We start from the raw sequence: 12417 nt of genomic DNA, 5'->3' as shown, positions 1-12417 counted from the left end.
CGTGATACAATAAATAAGTACAATTTATATAAAGATGGACATTTTTGTTTTTAGATTAGAAAATACATGTTTTAATTTTTTATATTCTATACGTACAGTATACTTAGGATTACGGTTAATAAAAATTGTTTTATCACATCTATTCAAGTCATAAAGACGTTTTTGAAATTTAGAAAAATTTTACATCGCTGTATTGTTTCAAATTGTAATTTTTTTGTAGTTATTTGCTTCCCGATAAAGGACGATCTGGTAAGCAGAAGACCGGCGTCGTTCGCAGGTCTGGCGGCTCACCAGTTTGGGGTCATACGTTCATCTACAAGGATGTTAGTTTACAAGAACTGGCGGAACGCGGATTAGAATTGACAGTCTGGGACCATGATCGAATTGCTAGCAACGAATTTCTTGGCGGTGTTCGATTTAATCTTGGCACTGGTATTTATATAAATTACCATTACTTGAAATTGTGTACATATATTGAAATTATTTATTTTCTTAAAAATCAAATTATATTAAAATATATTTTGTCACGCAGATAGGAAAAATAATAACTTAGTAAAATCTATTCGGAAAAAATTTAAATAATAAAATGTCGTCATTTTTATTTAGTTTACTATGTTCTAAAAGTTGGACGAAGATATTTTTTTTCGGCAATAGTACAAGCGGAAATCTCCATTCCAGGCAAGCATTACGGGAAGCCGGTGGACTGGATGGATGCGACCGGCCGCGAGTTGTCTCTCTGGCAGAACATGCTCGAAAGACCAAATTTCTGGGTCGAGGGCGCAGTGACATTAAGACCGAACTTGCACAATCACGGGAAGAATAACGGTACTTAAAAGCAGCAACGTGATAATGTCGCGCACTTACTCACTTCAGTTTGCGAGAGAGGAACGTTTGGCCAATTTAGTTCAAGTTGATTGTACATAGCTCTAAAAGTGTCGCGCTTATGACGGACGTAATTTTTAAATATTTGCGAACGAAGAATCAGTGCCTTCGAAAACTCGTTTGATCTTCCTGAATGGACATAAGCAAAAATTCTCTGCAAAATTCCCGTCAATCATTTACAAGATTAGTTTGGACTGATAAAATAAACATCACTGTTAGTTTCATATCCTGTATAACAGTATGTATTAAATTATTTTGAGTTCTCTGTCGACATTCTTATTTTTACGTTGTCCATTATTAATTTTATATAAATCGTGTTCTAAACACATAAAACTCTCTGATATAACTTTCAATATAATTTATAACGAACAAGATGCTAAATTTTATGATTTTTTTTTTAACAGATTCTTATCTATATATATATATTCTTATTTTATTGGTTGCTTCGCTTTGACTATTCCAAAAATATAACAATTAGTTATTTTCATCATTTTTTTGTTTACCTGATAAAATAATAAAATTTAATAATTTAGAAGGAAAGAGAGATACGATATGCTATAATATTTGCAAGAATAAAAAGTGTATACTCTCATTAAGAAAATATAAAATATTATTCTCGACTTCGAGAATAATATTTTATATTTTCTTACACTTATGTTTTAAAATATAAATAAAGTATTTCTGCTTATTAGAAAATATATTATAAATGTATTGTTTTTTAGATTTTTAATTTTTACTTTTCAACATTTTTTTTTTACGCAAAGTTACGATTCGTAACAACATAACATTAATACAATTGACGTGCCAAATATTAAAATAGGCGAATTCATATTGTAACAAATTTTTTAAATATTTTTCAAGATAAAATTAATTACAGTTTATTTCAATATTATTGCATTTCTCTCTTTAAAAAAATATTGTTTTGTTTATTATTATAACTTTAGTAATTGTATAATAGAGCAGAGCGAAGTATACTTTATTATTTGTCTTTTAGAAAGCTGCGGTCTTTGTGTATCGTAATTTTTTCTTTTCGCTTTTAATTGTGATTCGAAAAAGACCTTTGTTGAATGTGTAAATTGTGTAAGTCTTTAAAATTTGTTCACTACTATAAAGCATCGAAGATTCTTAAAAGAATATAGTTAGGTTTTTAAAATGTCCGAAACGAGATGAAAGCAAAAGGGCGTCCGTCCAAAACAACTGGCAAAATGATTACTAGTATCCACATGTACGCGCGTAAATATATATATATTATATGTGCGCTGTTTGCGATTAACGAAGAAACGACGAATAAATTCTCGTCGAGTTCCAAACGTTGACTTACAAAGTATTTCGTAATTTCGCGAAATTCTACCTCATCAAAAAAAAGTCCGAAAATTAATGTGGCGGCACGAATGATAGTTTAATTTTTAAACTTTACAAAAGCGTGCTCTTAGTCCATAATTACTGCAAAGATTGTAATAGTATTACATTTATTATTACAAACGTAAGAAGTTGTAAGAAGCAAATGAATGATGAGAGGTCACAGTTATATTTTTACATTCTGAGAATATGCATTTTAAAATTTGATTATAATATCATGTAAGACATCGCATAATCCATAATGGATCTTCACCGAAAAATGAGAAGTTGTAATGGTGATAATAATTCGTATACGATAGAAAACTCAGGTCTTTTATAAAAGTATCCTTCATTCATTCGCTTCTCTTTATTTACTAAATAAACTAATCGGACGAAACATGATAAAAAATTCAGCTTTTGGAACGCCTGAACAATGTTGTGGATACTTTCCTTTCTTGGAGAGAAAAATGCTTCCAATGTGTAACAATAGGAACGAGCGAGTCTCTCGAGTGAACGAACGAACGAACGAGCGAATGATGGAACGGTGTATTTAAGGGATTTAAATATAACTGCTTCCTCGCGAGCAACTTAAACGAAAACGCATTCTTGTAGATGTTATATTTATATGTATACATATATATGCAAGCATCGAATCCATCGCCACTGAAATTCCCGAAGGAAACCCGCCATTCATAATTATATTTCCAAAATTAAAGAAGCTTTTCCTCCGGGAATTCCAGGACGATTGTAAAGGCTCGTATTTGCGGTGCGCGTTCAGCGGCGATTTGTTTTTATGTCGTTCATTTAGCGTTAAATGCGACTGTTTTGATCTAATATCAATATAATATTTGACACAATCAGTCACGTATTTAGCGCTAGATGCACCGCTAGATCGTGTTATAAGTGTCAACGACTTTCGAAGGTTCAAAGATAAATCGAAGGTTCGAACTAACGAACTCGTACTTAACTGATTTATTATATCTTCGATTTATGAGTATAACATCGTAAAAAGGTCGTTGTAATTATCTCTAAGACTCTCTGTCTCTCTTCCTAAAAACAGGGTTAACGAAAGGGAACTGTGAAACTGCCTTTAACGTTACGTAGAAATTTGTGTGATGCGTAAGCTCTTGGAGCTAAAGAGATAGATGAATTAAAAAATTTAAATTAGGAAACATTTTTTTAAGTGCAATTGATCTTTAAAATAAGAAATTTATTTAATAATTCTCGAATTTTCTTTGTAATTAAAAAAGTTATGTTTAAGTAAAAAAAATTCGAATGTAATTTTTTAAAAGAAAATTGATCTATTTATATTCTGAGAGAAATTTAAATAAAATAAAAATGTAAATATATATTTAACAAAGATCAAATTTAGAAAACTGTGAAACGCCGAATTTCCGTAGGAAGAGTATATTTATCGTAATCATAAATTTAATAAAATCAAATTAATGTGTAAATTCTTTTTTAATTCAACTATCCTTTTCGTAGAGTCAATATATGTGTCTTAAATTAATACAAATTTTGAAATATGTGTAGTTATATAAGATTTCGATATTCCTGAAATACTAAATTTAGTGTCGTTACGATAATTATGTCGTGCGCATTTACGGACCAATAGAGAATCAAGGATTTTATTACGATAACCCGTTGCGTTTTCTACCCCGATAAAGCCCCCAAGTTACTTATTTTACATATATTAATTAGTTCAGTTAGCATTTAATGTTATGAAATGTAATGTTAAAAACTTAGAAAATCAGACATTTATTTATATGTCGCTCGTCGGTGTACATGATAATAAAAGTTTTATACGTTTACTCGTATATTTTGTATCTTTTATTCATTGTAAAAATATAAATACCTAATATAAGAAGTTATAATATGAGAAGTTATAAACGTAAATCAGATACTTATTACGAGAAATCATATTAGTCTTGCAAGGAAAAGAAATTTAAATTCATATATACTAATAATGTAGAGTAACGATAAAATTTATCTAAAGATATTTTTTAAAAATACGAATTATCGTAACATAAAAAAATATACAATCATACGTACAATCTAACAATTTTATTTTATATAATTTTATATTTTTATTCTTAACACTAAACGTACCGAGATTTAATACATACCTATTTGTACTGTAACCGGTTAAATGACCTATCGTGATAAATAATGCTAGGCTACACCGTGTTTATCAGATTTAACAAATAAAAATATAAATAAATGATGTAAAATTAATTGTATATATTTAATAGAAAAAATCATGAAGTCAAATGTGAAAAAGCGATAACATATTATGCGAATTTTCTAATCAAAAGTTACAACCGGTTATTTGACCAAGTCGTGGTATGTTTAGTGTTAAAAGCATTTTTTAAATATATCATAATGTTTTTTTAAGTCAAATATCGTAAGCTTTTAAATATATTTTTTATGGAATATGCATTATTTATTTAAATGTATTTATTCTAAATTAAATAATTATAATCTATATTAAAATTTAATGATGTGATATAAAAACAACTTTTTTAATAACATTGTATATATGTAAATATAATTATAATATAATTTTTTTATATTTTTTTTAAATCTTGGTATGTATGTTTCTATGGTTATATGTAAATATTTATGTATGTTTTTATCATTAATATTGATAACAATACAATATTAATTATGGAATAGACGCGACGGGCAATAGGCTTTATTATTGTCAAGATCTAAAAAAAATTTTTGTGTTGATAATTGATTAAAATTTTCATTAAAATCAATTATATTTGACTAGAAAAATATTTTAAAACCACGCTTAGAAATATATAGATATGTAATTCTCGATTAAAGATCCTTGTTCGAGATGAACCTGTTGCCTTCTGAATTCTTGCCAGAATATCGATACTTACATTTACCATATGCACCTATAAAAAAATTTATCACTAGTATTATATTTATTTACTATATTTGTTTATACATATAAATAACAATTTTAAAAAGTACCTTTTAAAGTAAAAAATATAAAATGTCAAAAGTGTTTAGAATAACTCTCTCTTCCAGTTTTATACAATTATTTCATAATTTGATTTAACTAGACGTACCTTTGTGATCGTGAGGATTGCGCAACGAACTTGGCAAGGGGGTGTAATGGATGTTGAAGTATATGTCATCGAATTCATTGTTAGCTTGCGTCGAACCGGGTATGAACTTACGAATCAACTCCGGGACGAGCTTGATCGTCTTGGAATATCTACCACGAGTATTAGCGTTTGATCTCTCCTGTTGAGTGACTCTTCGGGAGTCCAGAAAGCGAAGACTCGGAGGTAAAATATGGATGGCGTATAGCCTATAACGCTCGTAATCATCATCATCGGTAGATGTAGGATTGGTCAATTGATCAGGGCAACCGGGATTGCCCAGAAGACTCACGTATTCCACATTGGGACAACATTCTCGTATTTTATCAAGAGCTTTCTCGATATTGGATATCTAAAAATGAAATTTATTGTTTGGCTTCTATATAAAAAAATTGTGTATATATATTAAAGAGAAATTAATAAAATATTTAAAAAACTAAATATTTTTAGTAATTTTTTGTATTTATTTTCATAAATCTCTTTTAAAACACAATCTTCGTAAGAATTATATTACTCTTTTCAAGCACCTTGTTATTATTAAGACTCAGAGTGGTCAAAGTCGGCATATGAGGTAGCGTTTTGAGATTGTTAAGTTTGTTATTGTCCAAGATCAATTCCTGAAGCTGCTCAAAATCCTTTATGCCAAAAATAGTTGTTAATTCGTTATAAGAGAGATCTAAGCCGTGACAATCGTGACCAACGACTCCCATCAAACCATTAGGAATCTTTTCTGCTTTTTGCCCCGTATACCATGCCTAAATTGTCGATTATAAATAAGACAAAAGTAAAAGAAATATAATATAATGTGCACGCGCACGTGAAGAAAATAAAGAATACTGAAAAATTACAATTACTTCCAAAAATCTGTATTTTATCAAATAAATGATCAAATACATATCTATTTACAAAATAAATCGCTTCTTTTAAAAATATTTTCAAGTTCATCAAATTTCAGTCACTTAAAAATTTAGTTACAAAAAATTACAAATTCTTATTTTTAATTTAATAAATGTGAATTAAGAGAATTTTAATTATAATTTATAATACTTAACTTACACAAAGACATTTAATATTAAAGATTAAAATGCATCAGTGATTAAAATAAATTCTCAATCAAAATTTGTTTAGAGAAAATCAATTTTGAAAATCAAGACATTTATAAACACGAAAATTGAACGACTTTTGATCTCTTTATAGCACGAGAGTGATTCGTATACCTCAGCAGTATAAAAAAAATAATTGCTATAAATTATTTTAATAAACATAGGATTTATTCTTTCTGATTAAACTTTCTGTATTTTCTTCACGTTTTTTTCCCACATTTTTTGACTGCGTATATCTCCACTTTGTAATAATGAAAAGTGTAAAAGAGTGCAGGCAAAAACCGTAGATCAGTAGCGTTATCAATCAAAGTGTATCGTGACGTGTGCATCGATTAAATGTTATTGTGTGTAATTAAAATTGTGAAACGATTACGTTTACCCGTCCACTATCGAGCGTCAATGCACTCCTATTAAAGTCTTGCTGACCGTGGCCCGCCATGTTGAACATATGCCACGCACCACGAGAGAATTATCGCGCAGTTAATAACATAGATAACACCTTGTGCGTATGTGCGTGTGTCGGTATAATTACCGTAACATTAAAGTTCGATATCCTGTATTTATAACATTAAATGTGTATACGGCTCGTTGGTCTAGGGGTATGATTCTCGCTTAGGGTGCGAGAGGTCCCGGGTTCAAATCCCGGACGAGCCCATTTTTTATTTTTTTATTTATTTAGATATAAAATTATAATACAGCTAACAATTAAAAATATACATATATTTATATAAATAAAAAATACATTAAAATAAATTTTTATATCATTAGAATATAATTGAACATTAATCATTTTGACTATTGAAAATATATGCAATTGCTATTGATTTTTATTAAATTTTATATGTATAATTGATGTTTGTCTTTCTATTTTATTTCATTTTCGTAATTCTTAATATATTTCTTATAGACTTTAAAACTTATATATATGTCAAATTTTCTCTTTCTTTAAATATATTTCTAACATATGTAGCACATATCACACAATAGCACAAATAACATAAATCTAAAAAAAAACAAAGTTAATTACTTTTATATTGCAGTAAAATATTAGGTTACTCTTATTATTAGTAATCTTTAGTAACTTTATAATTACTTTATGAAGTCGTTCAAAGTTTTCTTATTTTTTTTCTTAGGTATCGTGTGAGATGTACTACTTATTTTCAAAATTGAAGCTTTGCTAGAAGAATTTGCTGTACACTCCTCAACTTTTGAAGGTCCTTGTATATTATTCAATTTATCTTGCCTTAGCTTCTGTACAAAATCGTTTTTTGATGAATCAAGAAAAACATTTCCATCAGTCTTTGAAGCATTAGTGCCACTAAAATAAATAGGAAATGCAATAAACATTTGATATATTCTTTATAACATGTCTTATTATACCTTGCGTCGTTTGAAGATACTTCTAGTTTTGCGTGTGACTTTAACAAGGTTATTTCGTTATAAAAACAGAGCACGGATTGGAAAATATTTACAAAATCAGTTGATCCAGTATCATCAGTGCGAAACAATTCCTCACTGAATGGCTTTGTAGCGATATAATCTACATACAGGATATACAAATAATATTTATCTTTCAATTTTTAAATGTAATAACATATCGTACATTGCAAAAAAGCGTACTCCTAATTAACTCTGCGCCTTCCGCTTTGTATTCAGCTATTTCTTCATCTTTCTGTTTAACCAGATCTAGTAGAATCTTGTACCGGCGAATCAGTTCCATTGATGACGAGCAGAGAGGCATAGTTACACTTTTCCAAAATTGCTGTGGCGTTCCTTTCAAAAGATCCAGTAAAAATCGTAATTTTATGAAACCTTTTTTTTTTTGCAATTCTAAGTGATATGTTGTAACTTCTAAACGATTTTCATGCATGTATTCAGGGATATTATTTAACATATCCAATACCACTTCCTTCCAATCAAAAACCTCAAGATTTAAAAGAGGATTCATGGTCTACAAATTAATATGTTTTATTATATATGAGTATGTATAATATAATATGATTTTTTCATTGAGAAAACTGAAAATATTATCATCACTTGTAAAATAAATTTCGATCTAAATTTTCTTCCATGATTCACATTTGTAATAATGAATAAAAAATTTTAATTTATGAAATCTATATATGAGATAAAATTAAGATAATTCATAATACCTGACATTTGTGAAACACAGATTCGTCTGTCAGAGTCTCTGACCAAATTTCTATCAGATTTGTTAAAAGGACTTTCCACGACTCATTTTCCTTCACAAAACAGATCATATAATCTTTATTATTTATTTTAAAGTTTTTCCAAACTTTGCCTTGCCCATTATTACAATCCGAATTCATATCAATATCGTGATTCTCAATCATAATGACAAAAAAAAGACAAACGAATTTAGTGTTACAAAATTTGCAATAGTTCGATTATATATTACACGATATAGGTTATTACATAACCTATGTATAATCACGTTTTGTTTAACTTATTAACACACTTTTATAATACATTGTTTTTAGAATACATTTATACATAAATCTATACATCTATACCGATGTAAAATTTCAAAAATAAATAAAAATCGTTTTTATTGATATTATTTAAAATTAGTCGTAAAATAAGGTCTGTTCTTTTTCAAAGAATTCTGAACTAGTTCTGAACTAGTGTAATAAGTTAGAGTGAAACAAACTACAACAGGACGTTTGATTGACCAATCAAAAGAAAGAATTTTACAAATTGACCAATCAAGAAACGCTTCAAAGCATTCGTAGTGGCAACTCGACCGCACCCTATGAATACTGGTCTATGAATACCGGCCATAGTGTCGAAAAAGCGCTGTATAGAAGAACTGATCTGAGTGCACCTGTTGGAGAAAACCGTGAACTAGGATATTTTCCAACAAGTTTGTGTTTCGTAAAATGCGAAAAAGCTATGCAACGGTGTATAAGTACATACATGTGTACCTGTGACTGTGACCTGTGACCACGTGACAGTCAATACTTCCAACATTTTTCGCAAAATGTTCTCATGGGATTTTCCGAAATTGTGTTTTAAGCCCATGGTTCATCCTCAAGTTTGGTTCATCCTTCTCCTTTTTTTTTACTCCGAAATGAAACTATAGCAGACTCCATGTATGCGGTGAGCAGTGGCAAACGCATGCGGTGACCAATCAGGAACCAGACTCCTGCAGGATGCGACATGCGCCTGGCCCCTGATTGGTCACCGCATGCGTTTGCCGCTGCTCACCGCATACATGTAGAGATCCTATAATAAGAATTTGGCCAAAGCGGGCCCAACTTCTGATTGGTATTCTACCTTGGTCCATTCTTCGGATAGCTTTGTACATTGTCGGAAAACGAGTTCAGAGAATAGAAAGAGACAGATAGCGTAATATGAGAAAGAAAGCATATCTGTTATCTCCTTCTATCCGCCATCATTGGTCCGCTTTGGCCAAACTCTTATTATAGGATCTCTACATACATGGAGTCTTATAATGGTGGAAAGAACCACAGGGCACAGACACAGAGATACAGTATAGACATCTGTGGAAAGAAGTCAGGTGTGCTTGTTCTCAAATTTCGTACGGTTTTGCGCACATTCCAAATGTGACCATTTAAACATTTGCATTGCGGTAAATTTAAAGTTCGAAAGATTAAAATGAATATGTACTTGCCACATAAAAACATGTAAAAATGATTATCAAAAAAAAAAAGAATTCAGAAATATCATTTTTTCAGAGAGAAAGCATTATTTGTATCGCTTCTAAAAAAAAAAAAGAAAGCGTTAATATTAAAGGAAGAAGATTGTGAAAAATTAATTTTTATTATGACATAACACCTATTTTCAAATAACCGACAACACGACAGCATATGCGATGTCATGTTCTTATTGGCTGCGTTTAACAAAGAAAACTAATCAATTAAGCACTTATAGTAATAACTGTAATAAATATTATATTTATTTTAATAATAAAACATTAAAAGTATTCTTTCACACATAAAAATATATTATTTACATTTTATATTTTGTTGGAAATATAATATTCTAACTTATACAAGTGTCAACGACTAATAATACAAATATAAAAAAATAACAAAGATATAATAAAAATAATAATTTAATATAAAAAACATAATCATATAATTTATCATATCCGTCTTCGAATCCGGCTTTCTCCGATTGCGTGTCAAATGCAGTTGACTGTGCATCGCGACTCGCAAGTGTTAGCGGTAAACGCACTTTTGAATCTGCAATTTTTCTGTCTCGATATTTCCTACCAATTGGTGAACACCAGAGGATTGCATTTGTTCGCATAAAAGCATTCGCAAGACCTATCCATACCCAATCTTCGCACAATTTACCAAAGAGCGAGACATTTTCAGTTTTACGTAAACGAGTCTTCAATGCATTACTAGATACTTTCTCTCTTTTCATTATCAGATAATTACAAAGCAACACGCCACTGCATTTCGACGAAAGTTCGAGAAATCCTTTCACGAAAGCTTTATTAAACTCCTCACATCACTTTTCTGTATTACTATTTCCTATGAAAAAATGTAGGATTTACGTTTTATAAGAATAAAAATTATACGTTAAAATAAATAGTATAATAATTAATTATTTATTAATAATATTAACTATTTGATTATTATAAATCTTATTCTTATTTATAAAATAAATAAAAGCTGTACAAAATGATTTTATTACTATAATAGATAATTATTATTATAATAGATATTACCATGCATTTTTTTTCGAATAATTTCCTTTCTAACAAAACTTTTATTTAAATCAATATTTAATGAGCCGCATTTTCTCTTTGTATCATTATTGCGAGATCTTAATTTTAAACAGGAATTTCCTATTTCATCTATACATTGTGATGCCATTACATATTTCGAAGCTACATGCTGTAATAAAAGTTCCTTGGAGAAAGTTGCAACAACCGGTTTCAATTTTAATTCTTAAATAGGTCGTTACATTCTTAAGATTAATAAAGGGGGGAGTATGTACAAGTATATATATTTAATATATCTTAAGCAGAGTGCACATTTTAATTAAATATACGTTCTAATCCAATTAATATATGTATATATTTATTTAAATCAAAGTTTGTTTTAAGAATTGACTCAAATTTAATCAAAATGTTAAATTTTATATACCAATTTTTCAAGGAGTTGCTCTTTTCTTCTGCACCTCGATGATAGGTTATTCAAAATATCCTTGGTGTACATATTCAGTTTTCTCGTAATATTCAACAATTCATTGTATTCGAGTTTAAGCTGTTTAATAAAATAATTTTCAACCCCTGAAATTGATATATCAAATTCGACCGCATGTTTGTTTAAAAGATTGCAGGATACGCCTACATCTTTCACCAGAACGGTATCTTGAAAGCAGTCTGTTCTATAATAAATTAATCTTCCTTCAATTCTCCTCTATCATAATTCTCTCTCTCTTCCCCTCCCCCCTGTTTAATATTATATACTTCTCAATAAAAAATAAAATTAAAATAATAATATAATATTATAAGAATAATAAGGTTCGATAATAATAAATAATTTCAATAAATAGAAGGATTACGGCTAAATTAAATAATATAATAATAAATGAATCAATTTTAACTAATATTTGCAAAAATAAAAAGTAACAATTTCAGTTACAATTTTTAATTAATTGATATCAATAAAAATAAATTCTATTATTATTTTCACGGTTCATGTTATACTTTTATGTTTGCAATTAATAAAAAGAACAAATCAACACCTGTAATAGGAAAATCCGCAATAATCTACTCCACTTTCAATGTTGCACGGTTTTCGCAAAAGACCATCCTGGCGTACAGTGAATTCATCGCCCACATAAGTGACTTTAATCGAATCCGATGGTACTATTGAAGCATGTCGAGTAATTCGATTCTTATCTCGTGGCAAAAGGAAAGTCTTTGAATCCCTCGTACCGGAAATCGTCGAGTATTTTCTCCTCGACGACAT

The 12417-nt window shown here is 29.3% G+C and overlaps 3 protein-coding genes and 1 non-coding gene across 5 annotated transcripts in view; 2 read left to right on the top strand and 2 right to left on the bottom strand.

The window, feature by feature from the left end:
• Positions 1-1044, top strand: part of LOC108782870 (uncharacterized) — a 34800-nt gene extending 33756 nt beyond the window's left edge. The window contains exons 16-17 of the mRNA XM_018551258.1: positions 221-432; positions 679-1044. Coding sequence (XP_018406760.1) covers positions 221-432; positions 679-833 — 367 coding nt within the window. The 3' untranslated portion in view covers positions 834-1044. The remainder of the gene's footprint in view (positions 1-220; positions 433-678) is intronic.
• Positions 1045-4993: 3949 nt separating this feature from the next.
• Positions 4994-7045, bottom strand: LOC108782833 (leucine-rich repeat-containing protein C10orf11). Its single transcript, XM_018551211.1, has 4 exons — positions 6822-7045; positions 5867-6094; positions 5304-5691; positions 4994-5126 (listed from the first exon to the last, which is right to left on the bottom strand). The coding sequence occupies exons 1-4, from the start codon at positions 6888-6890 to the stop codon at positions 5047-5049; spliced, it is 765 nt and encodes a 254-aa protein (XP_018406713.1). The 5' UTR covers positions 6891-7045; the 3' UTR covers positions 4994-5046.
• Positions 7025-7096, top strand: TRNAP-AGG (transfer RNA proline (anticodon AGG)). The gene has a single exon. It is a non-coding gene; the product is annotated as a tRNA-Pro (tRNA).
• Positions 7097-7379: 283 nt separating this feature from the next.
• Positions 7380-8792, bottom strand: LOC108782837 (non-homologous end-joining factor 1). Of its 2 annotated transcripts, none has more exons than XM_018551217.1 (5): positions 8596-8792; positions 8063-8393; positions 7823-7982; positions 7536-7760; positions 7380-7445 (listed from the first exon to the last, which is right to left on the bottom strand). In XM_018551217.1, the coding sequence occupies exons 1-5, from the start codon at positions 8770-8772 to the stop codon at positions 7400-7402; spliced, it is 939 nt and encodes a 312-aa protein (XP_018406719.1). In that variant the 5' UTR covers positions 8773-8792; the 3' UTR covers positions 7380-7399. The 2 variants fall into 2 exon arrangements, with proteins under 2 accessions (XP_018406719.1, XP_018406720.1); XM_018551218.1 differs by having other exon boundaries at positions 8063-8215.
• Between the last annotated feature and the right edge of the window lie 3625 nt (positions 8793-12417).

Source organism: Cyphomyrmex costatus, unplaced genomic scaffold (genome assembly GCF_001594065.2).
Source record: "Cyphomyrmex costatus isolate MS0001 unplaced genomic scaffold, Ccosl1.0 scaffold135, whole genome shotgun sequence".
In the NCBI taxonomy this organism is placed as follows: domain Eukaryota; kingdom Metazoa; phylum Arthropoda; class Insecta; order Hymenoptera; family Formicidae; genus Cyphomyrmex; species Cyphomyrmex costatus.
The sequence above is the reverse complement of the archived record's forward strand: the minus strand, read 5'-3'. Positions and strand labels throughout refer to the sequence as shown.